Genomic DNA, 20,923 nt, shown 5'->3' with positions numbered 1-20,923 from the left:
ACTTAAGTTTTTGACACACAAGGTTATAAAAAAAATTTATTAAGTACAGTTTTATATAGAAATCAAATTTACAAATGTTGATTGGATCTTTAAGATACATAATTTATTCTTAAAATAGATAACATATATTAGAAACTCAGTCTCCAAAATACTCAATAAAGATGTTTGGATGACACTTATAGAATTGACCTAACAATTTCTTCTTTTCTTTGGCAGACAGTTTTGAATCTTCATCAATAGTTTTTAGTAAATTCAACAGCTCATCTTTGGTTGTCTTCTGTGTACTGCTGGAATAGTCACTTTGATCAATTCTCTGGCAATAAATATACCCTTAAGTTAAAAAAAAAAAAAAAAAAGTTCAGTTAATGACTCTCTTCCTCAGATTTAACTGGAAAAGTCAAACAATATTTTTATATTTATGCGTTTCTTCCCCATTTTGTGAAATGCATTGAAGAGAATAAATACTGTCGACTGACTCTGGGCAAGTTGCTTTTTGACACTGTTTAGAATTTAGCTGAAATGAACTACTTATAGCAAAATACTTTCAAATAAATACCAAGAATTTGTCTCCAGAAGACTGTAAAAATAATCTCTTGGATTACCTGCATCTTTATTTGGATCTCTTCCTTTCTGTATGGCCATAAGTTTAACACTAACAATTTTATGTAGAGTTCCAGGAATCTTAAAAAGAAGGAACATCAAGATATTATTAAAATGTAGTTTAAGCTATGCATAAGTAATCCATTACAAATAAGCTCAATTTCATTACTATCAGAGTTTTACCTTAAAGACATCTTTTTGGTGATCCATTAAAAAGAGTACCAGAAGATCAGTTTTGCCTTTGGACAAATTTTTATTGTCAACAATAGCCTTTGAGAATATCCTTTTCACAACCATTCGATTGTCACTCTATAAAAATAAAACACAGCCTATAATTACATATTTAAAAAATTGAATACTAAGGAAGTATTATCTAATGATAGCTATTATCCACTTCAGCATACTTGATGCTGAGGATGGAATAATCTGACAGATGGGTCTCATAAATATTAAGGATAATGGAATACAGTTAACATTTAGACAAAAGACTTACTTCTTTCTGTAATTTAAATTCGGAAGGATGTGCTGCAACAGCCATGAAATACAGTAGCCTTCTAAATTCTTCTCTATTTTGGGAATCCAAAAGCTTCAGAAAGAGCTGAGTAGCTTCCAATGCTACTTCAGTCTTCCCATTTACTTTACAAAAATGAAAAGAAAACTGCTTTTAACTGACTAAATATGACTATATTAAAGGACCAAAAGTTATAGTATAAGCTAAATACAGCACTTATTACAAATTATTTATGAAAGCAAAAACAAGAATGGGAATTATAAGGAATGAACAATACCATAAAGGCAGCCTTTCCTCAAATTGACAACTAATACCTTAAATCCTTGTCATATAATCTAGGGCATTAAATCTAACTCCTGATTTTCTAGAACAGCTTGTTTTTCTTTATTATATGTATGATACTGATATATCCAACTTTACCATCTGAGAAAAATAGAAGGGATTCTCTGAAATCCCCAATTTTTTTAAAGTTGTTGATGGACCTTTATTTTACTTATTTATTTATATGCCATGCTAAGAATCAAACATAGTGCCTCACACATGCTAGGCAAGTGCTCTATCACTGAGCCACAACCTTAGCCTCCCAATTTATTTTCAACAAGACATGGAATAAGATGGCTTACTGGTAGAAAGCAGAGCAGTTGCCATTTTGAACATACTGAGGGGTGGGAGTGGTGATGAAGGTGCTGATAATTCTTCCAAAGTGAATGCTGTTTTGTACCTAAGCTTCCAGCAAAAGTAATATTCTCCCGTGGCAACCAGAAATTTCTGTATAACTTTAGAGCTTGTTAAAGCCTCTATCCAAATGAGTTACTTTTAGAACAAACATACTTTTCACGCATTATTACAGATCCATTCCTAGTTTGAAGTATTTGGGGACTAATTTTGAGAATGATTCAATTTTTCCTATTTCCTCCAGAAGATAAAGCCTAGAATCCAGGATGATCTTACTTACCAAGGAGTTCTGCAATTCCATTATGGACATCAGATAAGTGATTTAATAGTGGTTCTCTACTACTGTAAAATTTGCCAATGGCATCAAACAGAAGTTCTTTCACTGCATCTGTTCTGTCTGGTTGCTCAGGAAAGTTTCTGCTTATGTCTACCACCATCTGGTCTGGCAGGTATTCCAAGCAGTCAATCGCAGCAGAAAGCCACTCATCTTCCCTTGGGGAAGAAGGGAATACTTTAAACAGCAAAGAATAACAAATACACACAGTACCTAATTTACTAGCCATTTCAAGCATTGCAACCAGGATATATTTCTATACTCTTAAGAATTGTGTTAAATTATCTTTATATGTGGCTAAATTGTATATCACAGATTTTTATTTAAAAATTAGCTTAGTGTGTCTTCCTCTCCCATCCCCAAAATGAACTATCTATTACATCAAAATTCAAACTCTACTTTTTACATCTCCAGTGTAGACTCAGGAATCCCAAGTTACTTACTTGCTCAGACCCCTGGTAGAACTAGATCTTGGACCTGACTCCTTAAGCAGTATTTTTGCAATACAACCTAGTTCACTACTGAGCTATATATGATCTATCTTCTCTCACTTTGGCTAGGATAAAATAAAGGAAGATAAAGTTTGAAAATAACTATTAATTACATGTCTAATAATACCAGCTGGGTAACTTCAGAAAAAGAAAATTACATTTCATGGACTAAAATGACTAATACTTGATATTCTATTTGTTAATATATACAGTTAAAAAAATCCCATTCTCTATTGCCATAGACTGAAAACAACTAATTCTGCCATGACCCAGGTAAATTATACCAGGTCACTTCATCTCTCTGAGTATCATCAAGCTTATAAAATGTAGCTAGATGATCTTTAAGGTTGCTTTAGCACAAATTCTGATTCTCTATATAAAAATTAAGGTAATTATAAAGTGTTTTCACGTTACTTTAGGTTGAAGAAAAACAATTTAAACTGCTGTAGAATAAGCTTCTATTACATAGGCAAAGTTTAATAACTAATACGTTGGGATTAACTTTTTCACCTATGGTTTTAAGCTACCTTTTGAAACTCAATTAATTATATTAATAGTTTACTGGAATATACAACTAAGGAAGTTCTAAAAATATAAATTGTATTCCTTTCAAACATCTCCATCTTCTTAACTGCACTGCAAAAATATCTGCTAAGGCAAAATAATTAAAAATAAAATAACCTTAATAAGGCATAGTGGCCCACCCTGTAATCATAGTGACTCAGAAAGCTAGGACAGAAGATCACCAGCCTGGGAAATGTAGCGAGATCTTGTCTCAAAAATTTAAAAAAGGACTGGGGGAATATCTCAGTGGTAAGTTGCCCCAGGGTTCAGTCCCCAGCTAAAAGCAGAATTTATTTTCAAAGTAATAAAGAATATAGACCTTTTCCTTAAAGAAAAAAAAACTCAATTCCTTCAGCACCTGAAGTTAAGCCTTTGAGCCCTAAGATTTATATTCAGAATTGTAGCTAAATGTGAGAATTACTTTCATTTTATATATATATATTTTTTTTTTTTTTAATATGGAACACTTCACGAATTTGCGTGTCATCCTTGCGCAGGGACCATGCTAATCTTCTCTATATTGTTCCAATTTTAGTATATGTGCTGCTGAAGCGAGCACTTTCATTATATATATATAATATATGTTTTATATATATACTATATATATAATAATATATATTTTTATATATACATATATATACATACATATACATATATATATATATATATATATATATATTTTTTTTTTTTTTTTTTTTTTTTTTTTTTTGTACCACAGGGGCATTTAACCACTGAGCCACATCCAGCCCCATTGCTTTGTTTTTGAGACAGGATCTTACTAAGTTACTTGGGGCCTTGCTAAGTTGCTGAGGCTGGCTTTGAACTCTCTATCCTCCTGCCTCAGCCTCCCCAGTAGCTGGGATTACAGGTGTGTGCCACTATGCCCGGCTCATTATATTTCCTTAATATAACAAGTTAATTAGAAAATAAATGTTTATCAGGCATTCTAGAGGAACATTAAAGCATATGTAGTCAAGAATTCCAAGAATTTTTCAAATTTGTTCATTTTGCTCCAGAAACCTTTGAGGAACCTTGAGACCATTCAGCCCTACATTTTAACAAAAAAGATGGAGCATAATCATTTTCTTCATTTGATGTGCAAGTTGTATGTGAAACAAAATGAATATAAAAAAACAAATTTAAGACAGGCATGGTAATGCACACCTGTAATCCTAATGGCTCAGGAGGCTGAGGCAGGAGGATTGCTAATTCAAAGCCAGCTTCGGCAACTGAGCAAAGCCCTAAACAACTTAGCAAGACCCTGTCTCAAAACAAAAAATAAAAAGGGATGGGGATGTGGCTCAGGGTTGAGTGCCCCTGGGTTCAATCCCTGGTACCAAATAAATAAATAAATTTAAATCTTTTTAAAATTTTGTTCTTTCTCAAACATTAATAATATTGAGTGGCAATGCATAAGTGATTCCCTCTGGATACAATTCAAAATATTATCTGAATACCACATCTATAAACAACCTATAACCACTGAAATTATTACATGTGTTTCCACATACTGAGAGTCACCATAGGCCTTGAGAATCCCTCGATCCAGATAGTTACTGCTGTTGACCATGTCAGGCTGCCTCTTGGGTTGAGGAACTTTAGGTACAACATCTTTCTGTCTGAGTAAGGAGTCAAGAAGTGGAAGGTCTACAAGTTGTAGTAGACGCCCAATTGTTTCTTCTTGCCACACTTCGTTAATAACTACACAGGAAAAAATACAAGATGAAAGGTAACAATTAATAGTTACTATATGCTCAGCACAATATCTGTCTCCACAGGTCTAAGCTAGAATACTTGTGGCCAAAAAAAGAAGAAATAAAGAAAAAGTCAACCTTCTGAAGTGCTTTCTTATAACAAAGTAAAACAATCCAAGATTTGTTTAGAGTGTAGGAGAATAGACTTTGGACAGGAATTCTTTTCATTCTTTGTACTATATAAAGCAATCTGTCAGAGATAAGGGATCAAGTCATATAACATGTTAATAAGAACTCTGGAAGAAAGAATGATTCATTCAATCTAAAAACTGGTTTGAAACTATTGGCTGATTATCCCACTCAGGGTTTCCATAACTAGGATGGGGGAAGGAGGGTGGAAATCAAAGTCATTAGGCTGCTTTTCACTGCCACAAGGAAGAGCATAAGAATTTTGTTAATGTTTTAATGTAATTTTCAATTTTTTTTTACTTAACCTAAACCTAATAAAACCTTGGGGAAAGAAAATATCTGAGAGGATATTTTAAGTAAAAAATATGCATGCAAAACATCTCAGATTTGAACCTCTGCCAGCTGATAGGACAAAAGTCAGTGTTCAAGAGTTTTAACACTGATGTATTTGTTAAAGATAATAGACTTCTGTTAAAATGTAATATAAATGGCTTTAATACATAGTATGCTCTTTCTCAGCACTTTGAATAAATTCTAATAAAGGTCAAGACTGAAACATTTTAAATAACTTATTTGAAGTTAGTCTTCTATTTCTTACTTTACTCATCTGTAGCTTACCTTGTGGAGACAAGGTTGCAGAGATATTCACACACGGGGAGTTAGCAGGCTTTAAGCTCAGATTTTCCAATAGGTCTTCCAAACTGTCCGATTTGATATCAGATGACTTAAACAATGCATCTGCATAACTAAAATCAAATGTGGTATACCCACAGAAACATTTCAGTATTTCAGAACAAAGTTTCTAGCAAGTTCACACCAAAAATGCAATAAATGCAAATCCTAAGGATTGAGTAAAATAAAATTAAAAAAATACCTCCTTGGGGCTGGGGTTGTGGCTCAGTGGTAGAGCACTTGTCTAGCATGTGTGAGGCACTGGGTTTGATTCTCAGCACCGCATATAAATAAGTAAATAAAATAAAAAGTCCATGAACAATTAATAAAAATGTTTTTTAAAAATACCTTCTTTCTCAAGCCTGAAATATGTATACTCTATGAAATTCTTTGGATATGATTCAATGACTAAAATTTTAGTCACCAATTTTAAAACATAATAAAATATAACTGGAATCATTATGCTGTTTTAATTAGTTATCTTTATTCCTGGGAATTCTTCAGTGGATAGTGCTCATTATTTTCCAAATATAGAGCTACAATATGTTACCTGTAATTCTGAAACCGAAACTTTTAAAAATCAAAAGCCTGCCAAGCATGATGGTACACACCTTTAATCCCAGCAGCTCAGGAAGCTAAGGCAGGAGGACTCAAGTTCAAAGGCAGCCTCAGCAATTTAGTGAGACCCCCATCTCAAAATAAAAAAGGCTGGGGATGGGCACAGTGTTAAGTTAAGTGCCCCTGTTCAACCCCCAGTACCAAAAAAAAAAAAAAAAAAAGTCAAAAAGTGTATTCAGCATTCTTATGTTCACAAAACCTATTCTGGGTATAGGCCTATAATTCTAATGACTCAGAAGGCTGAGGCAGAATGATCAGAGTTCAAGGCCAGCTTCAGCAACTTGGTAAGCCCCTGCCTCAAAACAAAAAAATGAAAAAGACCAAGGATATAGATCAGTGGTAGAGTACTTTTGGGTTCAACCTCCAGTACAAAAAGCAAACCAAAAAACCCTATCTTGAGATTATCATAGCTTTTATTTATCCCAGATAGTATGAACATTCCTTTGTTTACCACAGAATTATTAATATGCTTTGTTTGTTGTCCCATATCCCTCTAGGGGTGTTATATAATATACGTATTTTTAAAAGTCCTAAAATTGCTGGGTGCAAAGGCACACACCTGTAATCCCAGTGGTTTGAGAGGCTGAGACAGTTGGATGGTGAGGTCAAAGCCAACCTCAGCAACAGTGAGGTGCTAAGCAACTCAGTGAGACCCTGTCTCTAAATAAAATACAAAATAGGGCTGGGGATGTGGTTCAGTGGTCTAGTGCCCCAAGTTCAATTCCCAGTAACCCCCCAACCCCCCCCAAAAAATTAAAAAATTCCTAAAATCTCCGAAGTTCCTAAACATGTCTGACCCAGTGGTCTCAAAAAAAGCATATGGACTGCATCCAAAAAGTGGGGCCCCACCTCATATTTCCTTTTTGTATACAGAGGTAAACGATATAATATTTTAGATACAGAGGCAAAAAAAAAAATATCTGAAAGTCAACTTTCAAACTCTGACTTTAGGTCAGATCTGAATCAAGAGAGCTTCAAATTACACTGAAATCTCTGCAGTTTAGCTGAGAATACAAGGGAAAGGTAAAACTGTTGTACTTCATAACTAAGTTCATTATGTATTCAGCCACTAGGTTCTACAATTCTGATCTTCCCAGTCTCTTTAAATGAACCTCTCTTTCCCCCCATGCTGTTTAGCTCAACACCCCCCTCAATTTTGTAGACTACAGTACTGTAATAAATTCCTAACTAGCTATCCCTAGTAGGCTGCCATGTAACTACCAGGAACACCTTTCCTTATTTTATTCTTTTTTTTTTTTTTTTGCTTGGTGCTGGGAATAAAACTCTGGATCTTGCTCATGTTAAGCAAGTGCTCTACCAATGAACTACATCCCCAGCCTTCCTAAAATATAAACTCACCGTGCTAAAAATCTTTCTGTGGCCTCCCCAACACCTGTATGATCAAGTCCAAATTCCTTAATATGCCAGACACAGTGGCACATCCTTGAAGTAGGAGAATCGCTGGAGACCAGCCTGGGCAACACTGCAAGTGAGACCCTGTCTCCAGAACAAACAAACAGGGGCTGGGGTTGTAGCTTACTGGTAGAGCCCTTGCCTAGCATGGAAAAGGCATTGGGTTTAATTCTCAGCACCACATAAAAATAAATAAAGATATTGTGTCCATCTACAACCACCACCAAAAAAAAAAAAAAAAAAAAAAGCAACAAATTCCTCAATAGTCACAAGAGGCCTTGGCACTCTCACACATGTCCTTTCACTCTCACCTCTTCCATTTTCTGGATTCTAGTGATATCTACAGCCTGGGTGTCTCCCTGCCTGCCTTCTCCTTCTGTTCTCAGACTTTTTTTTCCCCTTTAACTTTATTTTTATTTATTTATTTTTATGTGGTGGGGGTATCAAACCCAGTGCGCCTCATGCATGCTAGGCAAGTGCTCTACCACTGAGCCACAACTCCAGCTCTCTCTCAGACCATCTTTATTTTTCTTCTGTGAAGTGCCACTGATAGAACACAGGGCCTTACATTTGCTAGGTAAGCACTTTACCACTGAGTTGCATCTCCAATCCTCAGGCCACTTTCTAAATAAAATTTTTAACTCTTTTTTTTTTCCCCCACTACCTATAACTTGAGAAAAATCAAAGTCTATTCATTGGTATCTCTTAAATATTTTATATTTAGCAGAAACCAAGTTAATAAAATTTCACTGTACTTTATCAAATACATCTTCAGATCCATACTTAGCCAAGTTATGCTTAAGAAAGTAATATATAGTCAGTCACTCTCTCATAAAAAAGTAGACAAAATCCTGCCAACATTCCCATGATAATCTATCATCATTATATACCAACCTGGAAGGTGAATATACTTTGTTCTCTTTGCCCATCTGACTGTCTTGGTTATGTATTGTTGTGAATCTATAAAGGCTGCAACTACTGTCTTCAAATGTAGGTTTTTTGTCTTTTCCAAAGACCTTGGTTGGAACTGCTTCAAATACTTTATAGTCCATAAGTGCCTGACACACTCTCACCACTTTGGCCCGAGGAATATCTACATCACCAAAGTACTTATTCTGAATTAGATGAGAATAAATGACATCTACGGCTTCTGAACCCACAAAGCAGTCATTGTGTCTTTTTAAATGATGCCTTCGTTTTTTTACTTCCACTTGTGTCTGAAGAGTATTTATAATGCTGCTCCATACATATGTGGCTCCAAATGGCTTCTGGGCCACACTGAAACCTGGGGGGGCGGGGGGGGAGGGGAGATGATCACACACACAAAAAAAAGCTGAGAATTAGTACTTTGTTCATTTGCAATAAGGTCTGAACAATCCTTAAGCAAAAAGTGGCAATTTCCAAAGTTACTAATAAGGAGAAATTATTAGGGCATCTTATTGCTGAAATATTGTTATTGATGATAATTCGTTAAAAAAAATTTAGTACCTACTATATACTGAATGTTGTTCTCTGTGTTAGCATGTGACAGTGAACAAAATAAAGTCCCTGTTCTTGTGGACTTAGACTTTGTGGGAAGATACAGATGATATATCATAAGTGTTTGATCAGCACCAAAAAGAAAAAGGCAGTTAAGAAGAGAATGCTATTTTATTGAATTTATTTTTTTGTGGTGCTGAGGATTGAACCCAGGGCCTCATGCATGCAAGGCAAACACTCTACCACTGCGACACATCCCTAGCCTGAGAATGATACTTTAAATGAGATGTCAGGAAAGACCTCTGGCCCAGCACAGTGGTGTACTTTTGTAATGCCAGCTGCTCAGGAGGCTGAGACAGGAGGATCACGAGTTCAAGGCCATCCTCAGCAACTGAGATACCCCCAACCCCCAACAATTCAGTGAGACCCTGTCTCAAAATAAATAACAAAAAAGGGCTGGGGATGTGGCTCAGTGGTACACCCCCCTGGGTTAAATCCCCTGTGCAAAAAAAAGAAAGAAAGACCTTTGGTAATCTTATGTCTGAGTAGGAAGCAAGCTGGGGGAAGAATAGACAGAAAAGAAAGAACTAAGGCCCTGAGGACGTGTATTCTGCTAGGACAGAAAGAGGTCTATGGGACCAGCCTGGCATGTGGAGGGAGTGGACAGCAGGAATTGAGATTAAGGAGGGAGTGGAGAAGGATGTGAGATGGGGGAAGGAGAAGACCAAGTAGAGTTGGGGCACTTACCACTTATGCACAAGGAACTTCACTATGTGCCTCAGGTAAGTTATCTGATCTCCAGTAACAACCTGAGGTGGCAGATATCATCTCTGTGTGAGAGACTGAAAACATATTCAGAGAAGGTAGCTGCAACTTCCAGACATTACTGAAAGAGGTAGTGCTGGAATCGACTCATGGTCTATGACTCTGAAGGATTTTTCAATCAAATACACAGGTTGCAGGAATAAACTAGTTTTCTAAAGCTTCCTATTATGCAGACTTATGACTTAAATATGTAATAAGCAGGGTAAAAAATAATATAAAAAACAAACAACTACAACAAAAAAGATTTACTCCTGCCCAATAGGAGCTTACATCCTACTGCAAAGACAGGTTGAGCACAGAAATAAGGCAAGATTTTAGTCAAACACAAAGGAAAGAAAACAAGTTTCCAAAAGGCTTGTTTCCAAGCTTCCTATTTTTCTTCATCTTCATAAACATATTATTTGGTAAAACTGCAAAGAAGAAAAGGAATCAAAAAAGAAAACAAAGTGGGGGTAGGAAGGATAATAGAATGAATCAGACATTATTACCCTGTGTACATATATAACTATACGACCAATGGGATTGTATATCATGTGTAACCATGTAACTAAATGACCAATGGGATTGTTATATCATGTGTAACTAGAAGAATGAGAAATTATACTCCATTATGTATGATGTATTAAAGTGAATTCTACTGTCAAAAAGAAATTTTAAAAAAGAAAACAGTGAAATACTGGGGAGTGATACTGGCACAATCATATTGTTGTGTGCATGTACAAATATATGACAACAAATCCCACCATTATATACAATTCTAATGCACCAATAAAAATATGGAAAACTGTGGGGAAAAAAAAGGAAACAAAATAGGCTTTGGGTTTCAGTAAGCTAATGGAACCGAGTATGGCTAATCATACCCTTGCTAGCTGCCCACTCCTCACCCTCCCTCCTCCTCTTCACAGAGAAGGCCCTATTTGTTACTCTTCTCAGTGATGCTCTGAAAATTCAGTGATTCTAATTTAAGCTCCCATTTTTGTTAAGCATACTACTTCCTTTATTTTTAGGATATCTTGACAAAGTAGTAGTAAAGTTTAGACTATTTGAATAGTCTAAAAAGGAAAACAATATATCAGTACAATAGTAAAGAATAAGGAGACCTATAATTAACTGCTACTTGAAATCATCTTCCTGTTTTTGTTTAATGAAATAGATGTGTATGGTGAAAACATAAGTTCCTAAAGGGCTTTAACACTCTTTAGACTTTTTTTTTTTTTTTTGGGCGGGGGCGGGGGGATACTAGGGATTGAACCAGAACCCAGCACATGCTAAGTACCTGCTTTACCACTGAGCTATGCTCTCAGATCCTAAAGTTATCTTTTTTTTTTTTTTTTTTTTTTGAGAAGGGGTGAAGGGGTACCCGGGATTGAACTCTGGGGCACCTGACCACTGAGCCACATCCCCAGCCCTATTTTGTATTTTATTTAGAGACAGGGTCTCACTGAGTTGTTTAGGGCCTTGCTAAATTGCTGAGGCTGGCTGTGAACTTGGGTTCCTCCTGTCTCAGCCTCCCAAGCCTCTGGGCTTACAGATGTGCACCACCATGCCCAGGTAAAACCACCCATTTTTTAAAATTTTTTTTTAGTTATAGATGGACACAATACCTTTATTTTATTTTTATGTGAAGCTGAGGATCGAACCCAGTGCCTTCCATGTATGAGGCGAGCACTCTACCACTGAGCTACAACCCCAGCCCTAAAACCACCAATTTTAAGTGAGCCATTTGGAATTAATTTCTTGTGTAACAATAAACAAAGAATGTGCTGAGTCATTATACTATATTCATTGATCGAATAAATTTGTAGCTACCAGCAATTAAAAAGTAACATTTTTACTATGAAAATTAATAACAAAGTGACTGTTTATTTCAATACCAAAAGTAGATGGGCAATTTACCACCTATTATTTATTATATATTATTATATTTATTTAAAATAATCAGCAATATTATTTTAATTATCTTTTAAAATTGAAGTTAATTCCTCAATCAGCATCAAAGAATGAAGTAATTATTTCCAGTCTTCCAAATATCATGTGAGCAGTTTCAGGAACTGAACTGTTTGCTGGAAGGGTATTGCTTGCCTGTAATCCCAGCAATTCTGGAGGCTGAGGCAGGAGGATCACAAGTTCAAACCCAGCATCAGCAACTAAGTGAGACCCTCAGCAATTTATTGAGACTATCTCTAAATAAAATATTAAAAAGGGCTAGGGATATGGCTCAGTGGTTAAGCACCCCTGGCTTCAATCCCTGATAGCAAACAAAGAAACAAACAAAAAACAAAACCTGAATTGTGGAAAATAACTAGATATATCAAGCTAGAACTATATTAATTACTGTATTTAGTCCTACTTTATTCAGCTAGGTGCAGTGGCACACACCTATAATCCCTGTGGCTCACGACGCTGAGGCAGGAGGATAGAAAGAATCAAGCATATGATGGAACATCAAGTCCAAGTCATTCTTTGTGTGTGTGTGCACACACACACTTGCACCCGAAACTGAACCCAGGGGTACTTAACCATTGAAGAACAAACCCAGCCCTTTTTATTTTCATTTTTTTAATTTTGAGACAGGGTTTTGCTAAATTGCTTAGGGACTTGCTGAGGCTGGCTTTGAACTTTCGATCCTCCTGCCTCAGCCTCCTGAGCCACAGGGATTACAGGTGTGCACCACTGCACCTAGCTCAAGTCCAAGTCATTCTTGGTATCCAAAACTCAGAAGTAGCTGTACTGCCTCTAATGATGATAACTAAACAAAAAGTATTAACAGCTAATACTCTAAATTTTCTAAAATACCAGATGTTATAACAGATTTAAATGATTTTAGTGTTCGTACTTTAGTCTTTTTTCAAATCTTCATGGTATCATTATTAACATTTGAGTATGCAGAATATGATAGATGTGTCTTCTCTCATTTAATCTGGAAATATTTCTCTGTGAAATAGTTATTAACAATTCTATTTTGAGGAAATTGAGGTTCAGTGAGTTAAATAAACTTGCCTTTAGATATACAGCTAACAAATACATTAGCTTTTTCATAGTGTTTAAATATTATATATAAAAAAATCAGACACTTGGGAGCTGGGGTTATGGCTCAGTGGTAGAGCACTTCCCTAGCATGTGTGAGGCACTGGGTTCTATTCTCAGCACCACATATAAATAAATTAATAAATAAAACTAAAAAGATATTTAAAAAAAAAAAGTCAGACACTAGATAAACAGACTTGGAAGTATTCTTTCCTTGACAGTAGGATTAAGTAAAACAATTTTAAGATAACCAAAGAGTGAATTGGACATGGTGGCTCATGCCTAGAATATCAGTGACTAGAGAGGGTGAGGCAGGAGGATTGCAAATTCGAGTTCAGCCTTGGCAATTTAGCAAGATTCAGTCTCAAAATAAAAAATAAAAAGGGCTAGAGATGTAGGTCAGTGGTAGAGCACTTTCTTGGTTTGCATGTGTGAGGTCCTAAATTTAATCCTTGGCATCACAAAAAAAAAAAAAAAAGAAAGAAAGAAAGAAAACCAAAAAGATTAGAAGAAACAAAACAACTCTAGGATCTGAATCCTTAACCAAGATATGTAAAAACAGCCACAACTCCTAAAATAAGGTAACATATACTATCTCCAGTACATAGGGGTAAGACAGGAAGACAGACAAGATTCCAAGTTGGAACTATGAGACTCCCTTTTAGGTCCAGTGAAACAGACTTCTAGGCTAATGATTTTTTAAAAAAAGATAGGTCTTACTATGTTGCCCAGCTGGTCCTGAACTCCAGGGTTCAAGCTATTCTCCCACTTCTTCCTCTCCAGTAGCTGTGTACCAACCATACCTGGCTGGGCTAGTGATAATATTAAAGATGAAACACACAGTCTTAATATCTGAGCTATACAAATCATAAAAGATAAGGCAAAATCACTTATTAGTTTGAGATTAATAAAACAACTGAAGGGAGTTGAGAGGGAGGAAAACACAGCCTCAATGACATGAAAAAGGGTAGTATTTATAGGGGAATTAAGAGGTAAAGAATAAATTCCCCCATATAAGTTTGTGGCTTAAATGTGGGAAATCAGGAAGTTCTTTGGGTTGGATAACACTGTATAAAAAGATTAAAGAACAGGTTAGAGCAGAAGAGTGGGTACCTGTGAGCCACATGCTCCCAGAGTCCTCAGGCATGATACAATTCAGCCCTTTCAGGTCCCCTTTGTGCTCATTGACTATTAATTCCCAACCTTTGCATCTGGAATATTTCCCCTCAAGCATCACCACCCACAGACCCAAACTAGCTCATGTTCATACATGTTCATAACATACCCTGGACTTGACAAGTAAATGTGCCAAAACCCACACCAGGATAACCTTTTTTTTTTTTTTTTTTAAATGCTGACTTCACAAGTTGGATATAGATTCCCCACATGCTGGTCTAATATGTACTTATCATCATCTAAGAGCTGAAATGAATATTAGTGTAGCACCCCACAGCCTAGGAAAATGACTTACTGTGATTTCTAAACAGGATTCAAGAGATCAGAAATATAGAATGAATGTTTTGTTAAGTCTAGCAATCAGGATCTAAGCTTCAGCTTGTCCACAAACCTCACTTGCATATGAGGTGGATAACTCATTAAAATTCATCACTATCTACATCTTGAGGTTTTCTTATGAATAGATGGTCAAGCATTTTTTTTTTCTTTTTTTTTTTTTTTTTGGCGATACTGGGGATTGAGCTCAGGGACACTGAGCTACATCCCCAGCCCCAAGCATTTTCTAAAAGTATCATGACAAGTGGAATCTAAGGGTCTAGAAAACAGCTTCATAATCCTGGGTAAGAAATTTAATGTCTATAAATTGGTTTCTTCATCTACTGACATAACAATTGAACCCTGTGTTCAAGATTGGTTTCAGGTCTACACTACTTGGATTTATAAAAATTTAAAGACTGAAGTTGTAACTTGTGCATTTAGATACAGACCATGGATACCAGATAGACTATGACAAACCAAGCTTGGCAAGGTGGCACATGCCTGTCATCCCAGGGGCTTGGGAGGCTGAGGCAGGAGGATCACGAGTTCAAAGTGAGCCTCAGCAATTTATTGAGGCCCTAAGCAACTCAGTGAGACCCTGTCTCTAAATAAAATACAAAATAGGGCTGGGGATGTGGCTCAATGATTGAGTGCCCCCGACTCAACACCCCCCCCCAAAATAGAAAAAAGACAAACCAATAGGTAAGAAATTAAACAGGGGGACAAATTTCACCTTACTAGACACAAAACTCAGAAAGTGGTCTAATAAAATTTTCAGAGATTATTTTTAAACTAGATTTCTAGCATAATATGCTCTTAAACACTAGATCAAATCTAGACTTGTTAATCATTTACTTGCTTTTTCAGCAGTTTCATCTTTATCTGCTTGAAAAAACAAGACCTGTCCTTCACACAAACGTGGACGCTATCCAAAAAAGTTTACCAACAATAAAGTTAAATTTCCCAGAAAATACTGAACCCTGATATGTATGTGAAATACTAATTATCTTCACTTCTAGAATGCACACTAAATAGTCAAGTTATTACTTTTAATCCCTTTAAACTCAAATTATAAAGCAGATATGTCAAGAAATTACACTCACTCAGAAGTTACAAAGAAGCCAGGCATGGTGGATGCAAGTTCAAAGTCAGCCTCAGCAATTTAGTGAGGCCCTAAGCAACTTAGTGAGACCTTGTCCCAAAATAAAAAATAAAAGGCCTGGGGATATGGCTCAGCAGTTAAGCACCCTGGGTTCAATCCCCAGTACTTAAAAAAAAAAAAAAAGTTAGAAGGAGATAATCCACATCAACCATCCATGATCCATGCAGTCAACAGCTCTAGTCTTACTGTGAAAAACTACTTTAGGGTAAACAATTCTATAATTTCTTCAATGGTGAGATTATATTAAATCCTCAGATGATCAATGCATAAGTATAACTGGATTCCAGTGTAAGGTAACCATGCACACAATTTCCAAAATATACTATCTCTAAATGAGCATATAACAATCTAGTTTATATTCTTAGGCTTTAGACTGAATTAAAAAAATTCTGATAACTCATCCTTTTTCCATAAAACTTTAATAAACAGTGAGTTAGAGCCCTATTTCTTTCAATTTTCCTTATAATTTATAGATATTTTGCTTTACAGAGGCCAAGGACCACAACATAAAACAACTGGTCAATGAATATTTATTAGTTGTAGATTATTGTTAACTACTAAAAACATTTATTTGAAGGGGAGTGCTGGGGATCAAACCCAGGTCCTTGTGTATGCTTGCCAAGCGTTCTGCCATTGAGCTAAATCCCGAACACCCTAAGGAAAAAAAAAAAGGTAGAGTTCCTCCCCTTCTTTTTATAAAAGCTTTTTTTGTGCGTGTGGTACAGGGGATTGAACCCAAGGGTACTTAACCACTAAGTCACATCTCCAGCCCTTTTTATTTTTTATTTTAGGACAGGATCTCACTAAGTTGCTCAGAGCCTATTTCTAAGGCTGGCTTTGAACTTGAGATCCTCCTGCCTCAGCCTCCAGAGCCACTGAGATTACAGGTCCATGCCACTGTGCCCAGTTTATAAAAGTATTTTTAAAGAAGCACTATGAAGTCGTTCTCAATGGATCATTTAACCCTCCCAGGGCATGTCTAGAGACATTTCTAGTTATCACAATGGGGCAGATAGTGTTATTGGCATTTAATGAACAGAGGCCAGGGATGCTACTAAATATGCTACAATGCACAGGACAGTTCCCACAACGAAGAATATGTCAAATAGTGCCCAGATTATGAATGCCTGGTTTGACCCAATATTGTTCAGATGTAAACAACTGTGCTAACACAGCAGGCACAGTGCTGGGTGCTAAGAATATAAAGAGTAAGATTGGCATGGACTTTGGAGTCCCAGAGACCTGTGTTCCACTCTTTAGTCCATCATTTACTAATAATATGAACTTGGGCAAACTGATGTTGCTTTTTCAAGAAGAGGTCACTCTGCTTCTCTGAGTTACTGTGAGGGTTATGAGATAAGATATGTTAATGTGGCTAACAGTGTACGGCAATGAACAGATGTTTCATTAAAAAAGGAGACACATGCATAAAATCCCCAGCTACTCGGGAGGCTGAAGCAGGACTGAAAATTCAAAGCCAGCCCTGCCTGGATATGTAGCCAGACTCTGCCTCAAACTAAAAAAAGGAGACTGGGGATATAGCTCAGTGGAAGAGCATCCCTGGGTACAAATACCAGAAACACACCCACAGAAAATGTTGAGGGGCAGTCTGGAAGAGCCTAAGAAAGTATGACAACTCAATGCAATGTAATATCCTGGATGGGATCCTGAAAGAGAAAAAGGGCACTGGGAAAAACTAAGAAAATCTGAGTATGGACCTTTTAGTTCATAACCATGTGTTAATATTGGTTCATTAAAGCACCAGATGGACCATACTCATGTAAGATAACAAAAGAAACTAAGTATAGGGTATATGGGAACTCTATGTACTTTTTTCTTTAGTAGATGGACACAATATGTTTATTTTATTTATTCATGTTTGCGTGGTGCTAAGGATCAAACCCAGTACCTCACACATTCTAGGCAAGCACTCTATCACTGTGCCACAACCCCAGCCCTCTTTGTACTAACTATGATTTTTTGTAAGTCTATTATAAAGTTTTATATTTATTAAAAAAAAAAAAAAAAGAAAGAAAGGAGGTACCCTCTTCCTCTTCCTTTCTCTGAACTCAGGATACAGTCCCCCCTTCCCCAAGGAACTTAATTTTTACCTTCTTCCACCTGGGTAATGATGTTAAGCTCTGGAAGGAATTCAAATAAATTTATTAATCCTAAACCATTCTGAATTTAAGAAAATTTTATTTTTTAAGATGAGTTTTATATTATAGTTCTATGAAGGTGAGGAAAACAAATTTACATTTTTTTAAATTTACATTGCATCTAAAAACCTTATTTTATGCTTAGGACAAATCATTGCTTATCACTAAGAAAAATATGGCTCAGAGTACAGTGTCTTATACTAACTCTATTTGGATTTTTAAATTTATTTTAATTAGCTACACATGAAAGTACAATTATCTTGACATATCATACATTCGAATCAGATGGATAGAATCTCGTTTTTCTGAGTGTACAGGTTGCAGAATCACATTGGTCATGCAGTCACGTATAAGTGATGGGAGGGGAGAGGAAGGGGGGAAAAGAAGGACAGCAGAAAATTGTATTTAAGAAGCATTTTTTTTTTGATGGCGGGTGCAGTGGTGCATGCCAGTAATCCCAGTGGCTCAGAAGGTAAGAGAATCATGAGTTCAAAGTCAGCCTCAGCAAAAGCAAGACATAAAGCAAGGCTTAGTCTCTAAAACAAAATACAAAATAGGGATGTGGCTCAGTGGTTGAGTGTCTCTGAGTTCAATCCCCAGAACCAAAAACAAAAAGAACCATTTTTTTCAGGAGTTTAAAACAATACAGAATTTGAAAAAACAAAGGAAAGAACTACATTTATTGGACAATAACCCAAACTTCATGAAAACAGACAAATGTAAGCAGAATTGTATCTGAGAGCGTTAAAACTGGTATCTGTGATTGGAGAAAAAAAAAAAACAACAACTTCCTATACTACTGATATTAGGATTGCAACACTTTTACTGGATATTTGTTTTGGTAGTTCAAAATTTCTTTCTCCTACTTGTTATTAGAGATATGCTGAAGCTGCCTCTGAAAAGAGGCAAGCACTCTATCACTTTACCTGCAAACAGGTAAAATATGCAAAATAAACCTTTGCTAACAAAAGCAATTTTAAGATATGCTAAGCAATGGCCCCTATTTAATTCACACAGATTAATGGGAGCATATGGGAAGTACTTTGAGCTCCCTGGAAAGTGATACCAGGCAAATTCAAAGAATTAGGTTACATCATAAAGGGATGACAAGATAACATCCCACTTTCCTGTATGTCTATATTAGAAGACAAGGATCTTTGAAGTACTGGCTGAAGGTTAGCATATAAACCTAATTTCTTCTACAAAAATCAAGTCATCGGTTATTATAGCCCTCAAGGTATTAAAGAGTTACTAATCTGTGGAGAAGGAAAAGTACAAAGCTGCTTGCCAGAGCACACAGGGAATGGCAAAGACCCAAGAATCCTTAGCTCCTTGCTCACTAGGACTGAGGAAAGGCAACTAACTCAAGGGTGGAAGAGGGATTAACAAATGCTAACAAGTAGAAATTCCAGGTGCAGCTAGCAAAACAAATGAGAACAAGCAGTGAGCCCATAACTGCCCACTGCACCTGGTGTAGAAGACAGTGGCCTTTCTCTGTGATTCAAAAATCCACTAACTAGCATGTCACCTGCTTCAATTTTGAATACATACTCCCTCACACCATCTAAGAACTTGTTCAAAAACGCCTAAAGCCCAGAATTGACATTTCAGCAGTTAAAGGAGACATGGAGCACCATATTTTGAATCAGGTGAAATTTGGAAAATTTAATTCACTCCTAGCCTAATGCTGTCTCAAAACTATTTTAATATTATTTGTTTTTAAATTCCTGAATTTTAATGTTTTCCTTCTCTTCACAATGTAATCAAAAAGATAGTCTTATGTCCTTATTCCTCTAAGTGGGAGCAGAATATGGTTAATATTATAATCTGTTTTAGGAAAGCACAAATGAAAAGTTGTTCTCTATCACAATTCATCATTAGCATCTTGAAGATTAAAAGGAGCATTAATTAGTATGTCAAACACAAGAAAGGGGGGCCACTGAGATGCACCCACTTGGCCTGAAAGAGGAATCGTGCCCCCCTCAAAAAAGCCAAGTGTTATCTGAATATCATTAAGAGTCATCTGAGTCACCCTATTTACTGAGTTGTAGATATGTTAGGGTCAAAATTTGAGAGCCGATCATCTGATTCTGTTCATTTGTTAAAACATCTGAAGAAACAAAAATCCTAAACCAACCCACCCAAAACTACAGTGGCAGAAGTCACCATCTTATCTCCTAATGTCATGTAATTATTAAAGAAAAAAAAAAAAGACCAAAACTTCAATTCGCTTAAGTACTGTTTACACAGAAAATGTTAAAAAAAAAAAAAATACCATTAAGACCAAGATCTTGCCTGGATAACTTATAACAGAAAATTCTCATCACTCCCAGAAAGGTCTACTACTACTGTGTAGTCAGGTATGTGCTCGAGACAAGGACCAAAGAAATTCCCAAATTCCACACAACCTCACCACGAGGGGCCTCTCCGCGACACCCACGGCCGGTGCCTGGCAAGTAGCCCGCACGGAGACCAACGCGCGGAGCGGTTCCACCAGCGGAGGGGAACCTCCCGCACCGCGAGGGCGCCCGCCCCGGACACAGCTGTGCCGGGCTCACCAAGCCCGCGGAACCCGCGCGAGCGACTGAACGTCCCACACCCGGCACCCGCCCCGCGCGGACCACAGCCTTCGCCGCCCTTCGAAGGCATCTTCGGCACTTACCGGGAGGCCTCTGCGCCGGACTGTGCAAAGTCGAAAGTTTCAGCGCGGCCGCCTTCTCCCGCACGGTGGCCATGGCCCTGGTTGCCGGGACGCGACCTCGGAGACCGCCGCCGCTCGGCTCACTGGGCGCCCGCGCTAAGTGCGGCCAGTTAACTAGACGGGGGCGGGGCTCCATCAGGCCCCGCCCCCTGTTCGTCACGTGCCTCCTGGGGGAGGCATGTAACCTGCGGCGCCTCAGCTCAAGAGGCCTCGGGCCAGCCACCGAGAAAGCCGCGGCCAGGTAAAGCGTTTCACTGGGCGGATCCTTGTGAATCCGCGCCGGCCCTGAGCCACGGCCCAGACCAGCTGGATTCA

The 20,923-nt window shown here is 37.2% G+C and overlaps 1 protein-coding gene and 1 non-coding gene across 2 annotated transcripts; both read right to left on the bottom strand.

The window, feature by feature from the left end:
• Positions 1-136: 136 nt before the first annotated feature.
• Depdc7 (DEP domain containing 7) lies at positions 137-20,642 on the bottom strand. The gene is made up of 9 exons (XM_076844326.1): positions 20,570-20,642; positions 8,656-9,046; positions 5,677-5,804; positions 4,687-4,876; positions 2,067-2,278; positions 1,094-1,236; positions 784-909; positions 603-681; positions 137-330 (listed from the first exon to the last, which is right to left on the bottom strand). The coding sequence occupies exons 1-9, from the start codon at positions 20,640-20,642 to the stop codon at positions 137-139; spliced, it is 1,536 nt and encodes a 511-aa protein (XP_076700441.1).
• On the bottom strand, positions 3,628-3,734 carry LOC143393342 (U6 spliceosomal RNA). Its single transcript, XR_013090629.1, has one exon. It is a non-coding gene; the product is annotated as a U6 spliceosomal RNA (small nuclear RNA).
• Positions 20,643-20,923: the final 281 nt, after the last annotated feature.

The sequence above is a fragment of the Callospermophilus lateralis genome, chromosome 2, assembly GCF_048772815.1.
Source record: "Callospermophilus lateralis isolate mCalLat2 chromosome 2, mCalLat2.hap1, whole genome shotgun sequence".
Taxonomy (NCBI): Eukaryota; Metazoa; Chordata; class Mammalia; order Rodentia; family Sciuridae; genus Callospermophilus; species Callospermophilus lateralis.
This window is presented reverse-complemented; position numbering and strand designations above follow the sequence as displayed.